This window comes from Molossus molossus, unplaced genomic scaffold (assembly GCF_014108415.1).
Source record: "Molossus molossus isolate mMolMol1 unplaced genomic scaffold, mMolMol1.p scaffold_m16_p_5, whole genome shotgun sequence".
Taxonomy (NCBI): domain Eukaryota; kingdom Metazoa; phylum Chordata; class Mammalia; order Chiroptera; family Molossidae; genus Molossus; species Molossus molossus.
This window is the reverse complement of record NW_023425388.1, coordinates 23761518-23767993: the sequence shown is the minus strand read 5'-3', so window position 1 is coordinate 23767993 and position 6476 is coordinate 23761518. Positions and strand designations below refer to the sequence as shown.

General features: G+C 36.0%; 1 protein-coding gene across 2 annotated transcripts; it reads right to left on the bottom strand.

The window, feature by feature from the left end:
• Positions 1-983: 983 nt before the first annotated feature.
• Positions 984-1418, bottom strand: LOC118617550 (eukaryotic translation initiation factor 1A, X-chromosomal-like). 2 transcript variants are annotated; one of them, XM_036243545.1, is made up of 2 exons: positions 1215-1418; positions 984-1163 (listed from the first exon to the last, which is right to left on the bottom strand). In XM_036243545.1, the coding sequence occupies exons 1-2, from the start codon at positions 1416-1418 to the stop codon at positions 984-986; spliced, it is 384 nt and encodes a 127-aa protein (XP_036099438.1). The 2 variants fall into 2 exon arrangements, with proteins under 2 accessions (XP_036099438.1, XP_036099437.1); XM_036243544.1 differs by having other exon boundaries at positions 984-1418.
• Positions 1419-6476: the final 5058 nt, after the last annotated feature.

Here is a 6476-nt window from a genome sequence, read left to right as displayed (position 1 = left end):
CAGAATACCACCACGTTCATCTAGGACATCTTCTTTTTAATACTCAATGTGATATTTTATTATATTTCTTAGCTGTGGTACCTCCCTTTTCCTTGTACCAGTTTATTATGAAATTACTATTTCATTTATATCTTGTTATTTTTATTTATCTTTTAATTGAATTTTTTGGATGATATTGGTTTGCAAAATTATTCATTAAAGCCCAAAACTCTAGGTTACAAATGCAAATGAGTTTGACAATAAAATGATGTATTTTAACACAACCTGTTTTATATAGTAAGAACTATTGTACTTACTCTGCCATTAAAAGTTGCCTGAAGAATTTTTTTTCTACACGTTAAGTAAAAAACATTGTCAAATAGTATATCAGTACTTCTAATGTTGAGTATTACCTAGCATTATATTTCACAACTACTCATTTTATAAATTCAAAATTGCTACTCAACTCCATATTCTACAATGCACTTTAGAAATGCTTTTTTATAATGGTTACAACATAAATTAATGGAAAGAACATTATGAAACAGTATAAAATACAGTTACATAAATATGAAAATAGTCGGTTTTCTTGACTTCAAATGTAGATTTCTGACTTCCTTAAATTTTATCAAAAATCAAAGAGAACATCTAAGTAATTGGAACATACAGAAAGACTGAAAAAAAGTATTTGGAACTAGGGCTTATCACTGACCATGATGATAAGCAATTTATTCAAAACATTCATTAGTTTTGAAACATTTATTTTCTCTTCTCTCTTCTTTCCATTTTCTTAAACAGCAGATAATGTGGTCTTTCCCCCCTCAGTTCCATTACATCAAAAGAGTAAAGTGTTAACATTTCACTTAAAGAAATATAATACTTTAAAAACAATGAAAATAAACCTTGTGTTCCTTAACTGCATTCATGCTGACATGTTAGTCTTCTTATCAGATGATGGCCAAAATCCAAAGTGCAGAACAATATTCAGAAACCATGAGTTCAATTCAGATATCATCAATGTCTTCATCATCATCTCCAATATCATCAAACTGGATTTCATCGTCATCTCCGGGACCAAAGGTGTCCGTTTCATTGATTTTAGCATGTTCTGGAAGCTCCCCATAGGCCTTCAGACTTCTGGCTTCATCCGCGTTGTACTTCAAAATCACATCGGCTTTGTTCTCCTGATAGTCCCGCAGGCCAACCAGTATGATGTCTGAGGTGTTGATCCAAACCTTCTTCCTCAGTTTCCCTCTGATGTGACATAACCTCTTCACACCATCGAAGCACATTGCTTCTAGTCGTCCATTTCCCAACATTTTGATGACCTGCGCGTACTCCTGTCCGTCCTCTTTGAAGACCAACTCCCTTTTCTCAGATTCATTCTCGTTCTTCCCCCTACGCCTGTTTTTACCTCCTTTGCCTTTGTTCTTGGGCATGATGGCTCCGGCCGCCTCCGGGCGTTGGGGACCGGGGCCCACGAGCTGTAACAGCCGCTGATGACACGTAACAGTCGCCGGTCTCGTGCCGCGCTGGGTGCCCGGCGACCACAGGCGACCCCGCTCCTCCATAAGCGCCATCCAGGACCTCTTTCTCCCATCTTCTTCCGCAGTATCTGATCGCATTGGTTTTAGCCATAAATTCCAAATCCCTTTTGACTTACGGGGGAAGGAATTCTTTGGAAACCACTTAAGATCAGTGCAATAGTATGGATCCTGCAGGTCTCCACAGTCCCCATGAACGGTGGTTTAAGAGCTTATTGCCTCCACCTGTCCCTACTGTCCTGTTGTTGATAGGGACGGAGAATATTTTATTTCAGCATTGTAAACAGTAAATGCGTCTCCTTCTTAGTCATTCAATCTCAGGCTAAAACAAGAGGCCGTGAATGCTAATTTTCACTCCCAACTCGACTTTTCAACTTAAAGGTTATTTGGATGTAAAGCTTAAAGTACACAGGTGATGAATAGTTCGCTATTTTAAATGACAGTAATAAAAATGTCTCACGAAGCCCTTGCCAAGACAGGCGTGAATGAGAACATTCACATTGTAAAATCAATGAAATCAAAAGTATTTTTTAAAATGCATTTCTTAGAACAGCAAATAGGAGTTGGATCTACTTTAAGGACTTCTTCAGATGTTCAACCCTTATTATAACTCAAATAAGCCAGCTGGTTCTAGTATAATACAACTCAGCAAATACTTCCCCAAATAAGGTGGGCTTCATTGACTTTAAGCTTGGAAAACACTTTCAACTGAACCTGAATTTCTGGAAAAGAACTGCTCTTGCTAGTATGCTGAGTAGGCGTTAAAACATTCCTTCTGGGTAAACGTCTTCCCAACGTAATCTGTCAGAAAGTAGCCACAGCAGTTAGATATCCCTACACCATGTAATTAGTATTTTCGGAGCCTCCTAAGAGAACTCTTGCAAGGATCAGCACTTATGAATATTGAACATAAAGGATAAAACTCTTACAAGTAATCTTTGCCCTATATGTAGTTGGTAAAGCAAATCTTTTGTATTTTTCAGCTAATTCTCAGTTGGATCTTAATTCTTTTCAAATGAACTAGCTCCCTACTTTGATGTCATGCAGATCACAGCTTGGTTGTGAACCTAGGCAGCAAAATTAAGCTGGACAAGCATCAGTGCACAATATGATGCTATCAGAAAGACTGTAAATTACCCTGCAGTGTAAAATGAAGCCTAGAGGTCGTCGGTGAACCAACCACACTTGTGAATTGTGCTTCAAATTTGGGCTGATCTGTGAAAAAGAAAGAAACAAACTGTTAGAGCAAATTTTGATTCAAAATCTAGAGAACTGTTACCAACAGGGGAAAAACAATCTATATCCAAAGCCTATAAAGCATAACATTTCGGACTCCAAACACAAAGGAAAATTCCAAAAGATATCTTCTTAATTTTCAAATATGCTTACCAGCCTATAATGATGAATGTATAATTTAGTTACTGAGAAAGAAAAATAAGCCAGGCTGCAGGCAATTTTACCTGTAGGATTTGTGCTAACTCTCTTTCTTGAGTTTTTTTTGCTTCTATCTATACCAGAGCCGCTCAGAAATATTACCCTCCAGTCATCTGAGTGACTCATTCCTATCACTCAGCTTGAAAACAAGATCTCTATGTATTTATCTTTGCTAGATATTATTGGTATCTACCAAAATGTCTAGTGCATAATAGACACTCAGTAAACATTTGTGGTAAAGACTTTAACTTCAGCCAGTGGCTGCAGATGACTGTTTGGTCTGTACAGAGCTAATGGAGACTTATAAAGGAATATTCCCAATGCCATGACTTCTAAGTTGGTTTGTGGGTCCTCAATGCTGGAATAAGCTATTTGTGCAGAACTCAGTCTGAGAATGGAGAAGAAGATCAGTCTTAAACTGGGGCTGTGATTCAACTGTGAATAATTTATAAATTATTCATAAAACTGAGAAAAACAAAAAGCTATATGCAGCATATTAGTACTGCTAAACAATGTATGTTAGTCTCTCATAGATATTTTTTACTATATAAACATTACCAGCTGGCCTAAAATTTCAGCCCCTGCTTTAAAGTCTTCTTTTTGTTTCTGTGCCCTTAGGAACCGACTGGTATTATTTATTTAAGTTGACATAGGTTTTTATTTTTAAATTTAATATATAATAATATAATATATAGTAAATATGGAACATTTAGAATATACAGGAATGTTTGAAAAAGTTCTAAATCAATATTTATTCTTCTACACTCAAGAATCAACATTTTAGTTATCACCTTTTAGTTTTTAAAAAAATACATAGAAACTACAACCGTAAAGGACAAGGCTGACTCAAGCCAGAACACCTACAGTGAAGCTTTCTCTCATAGGTCTCTCTGGACCTCACTCTCACGTATCAACAGCCAAAAATACATAGAAGGAAGAACGCAAAGACACATATCATATGTGAAAAGCACCTCTGACAGAGGAGAGCAGAATCCTTATTTTATTGTATATAATTTGTACTGCTTAAATTATTTAAATGGTGTGTTTGTGTGTGCTTATAAAAGAAAACACTTAAAAAGAGTTAAACGATCACTTAAAATGAGGGTAAAAGGGTATTATATATCATAAATTTCTATTTGATTTGACTACTAGAATAATCAAAACCTATTTTACATAAAATGGTAGTAGCTAACCTACACTGAAACCTCATGATTGGTGTGTTTTAAATAGAATTTTCTCTTCATTTCCTACTCCATTGCCACCTTTAACTTAATTTTTGGCATTTTTAAAATTAATTTATTTTTGTTAAAGATGTTTCTCTCCCCTCCCTCATATTTTTGGCATTTCTTATATTTACTTTTGTTACTGCAATTTACTTCAGTGATTATTTTGTGCGTTCAAATTTTTGTTGATTTTGAGAAATAGATGAAATATAAATTAATTAACATACAAAATCAGAAAAATATCCAATATACTGTAGCTATCAAAAAAATCCAACCAACTAACCCAAATGATATTTAAGACTTCATGAAGAAAATAGCATACATTACTATGGCCTATTTCTCCAGAGGTCTCCAACCCAAAAATTAAAAGTGTATTTCACCAACATCAGTCAACCACGTGTCCAGGCCCTTGGCCCACCTACTTTTTCAGAATCTCCTTCTGCAAAATGTCCGCTCTTCAAGCCCCCACACCAGAAGTCCACAGGAAATGTCACACATGAGCTGAGAAACCAGCAAACATACGGCAGTTTCCTTTCCTGCTCTGGCTCCCTTTGTAGATGTCACCCCTTTACCCAAATGACTGAATGAAAGCCCTTTAACACTCCCCCCACCCCCGTACCTGCAGTTGTGTTTCTCCAGGAATTGCGCCCTTAGACAAGCACTCTACATTGCCACCAGGTACTATTTTGAGCTTCTGCTAATCTTCACCCTTCTTTTTACCTACTCAGCTTCCTTTGGTGGGTATACCACTTCCCCTGGTAATGTCCTCCTCTCTCCCCCGCCAAGCACAGCTGCCACCTCCACAGGCTGGCCAGCCACTTACTGTGTCCATTGGGTCAAGTCTTGATTATCTGCTGAGTTATCTGTGTTCAAGGTTGGGCTGTGTTCTGTGGTGAAGACCAGAGGACCCCATTCTCATTTAGGATTATAATTTGCTAGAGGAACAGCAAAGAAATACACATGTGACCTAACAACTTGAACAATTCATAGGAACACAGTATTTTCTCCTTTTAATAACAGAGTTTCTCCTGTGGAAAATCTAAATACGAATAAAGAATGGATTGAAGGGAATATCGGTGCGACAGGAGGTGCTGTGCTCTTTTCAGAGCTCTCCGCCCTGCCTGTTCCCCACTCACATCTAAGGATCCATTATTGATGTCACTTGTTATCTGTCACCCTCCTCTCTGAGAATTAGTTCTCTTTTAGTAGATACCTCCTTGTCTCATGCAAATAAATGTCAGGGGACTGCCCCATCAATTTCCCAGATACTACTAGATGTGTCATAATTCCAAAGGTGTTCTTGGCTTCCAGTCGAACCTAAACTCCACTGGAGATATAAATGAATGACTTGAATAAATAAGGAGCTCTAATGCCATATTCTTGAGTGGGAAACTCAATATTATTTACAACATTTTTTTCTAAATTAAATAAAGCTTGAACCTACATATCAAGTATCACAGCTTGGGGAATGCAAATAGTCATAGTATTTTTAATATTTAAGTAAAAATTACTCTAATCTCTGTTCTGCTCATCGTGAAAATTCATGGTCGAGACCAAATTTTTCAGCTTGAGCCCAAGCCTGGTACACCCTTAGAATTCTGACAGGTCTGGTAGCGTGCTTTGATTACCTTGCCAAGAAAGATTTGGCCTATAATTATATTTCATTCAGATTAATGGAGGAAAAATATTTCCTTTATTTACAAACTTAGTTCATATATACTTTGACCCATAAACTTATTTATTATTAAATAAATGAATATTATATCATAGTTTTGTATTTATTGATCATGTAATTATTGGTCACTAAGATCTCTGTGATTATCAATACAGGTAAATAATTTAATGTAATTATTTCATTAGGTGATGCATTATACACATGGCATTGACTGTATTTATTGTATTTTAAACAGATGACCCTTCAGGAAAGAGTTTCTTGTAATTTATTTATTTATTTTATATTTGACACATTACATTGTATTAGTTTTATGTGTACAACATACTAATTTCATATATGTTGCCTGAAAGTTATTTAATTTTTTTCCTTCTTATTTCTATGGTGCCTCTTATTGGATCAGTTCAAAGGCAGCCTTCAACAAATGAAGATTGAAAAGCCAACCCGTGTAGAAAGGAGAGTGAGTGAATAGATAATATTCTGACTGTGGAAAGGATTTTTAACAATCATCATATTCCCAAGTCAAAGAAAAAATAACATTTCAGTGGAGTGCAACTTACTTTAGTTTAATTGGAAGCCTCAGGGTAAAACTTTATGTATTTTTGTAAATAATCTAAAATGAAT

Coding starts and splice junctions, on each gene's coding strand:
- LOC118617550 (XM_036243544.1), bottom strand. CDS start 1,418: ATGCCCAAGAACAAAGGCAAAGGAGGTAAAAACAGGCGTAGGGGGAAG.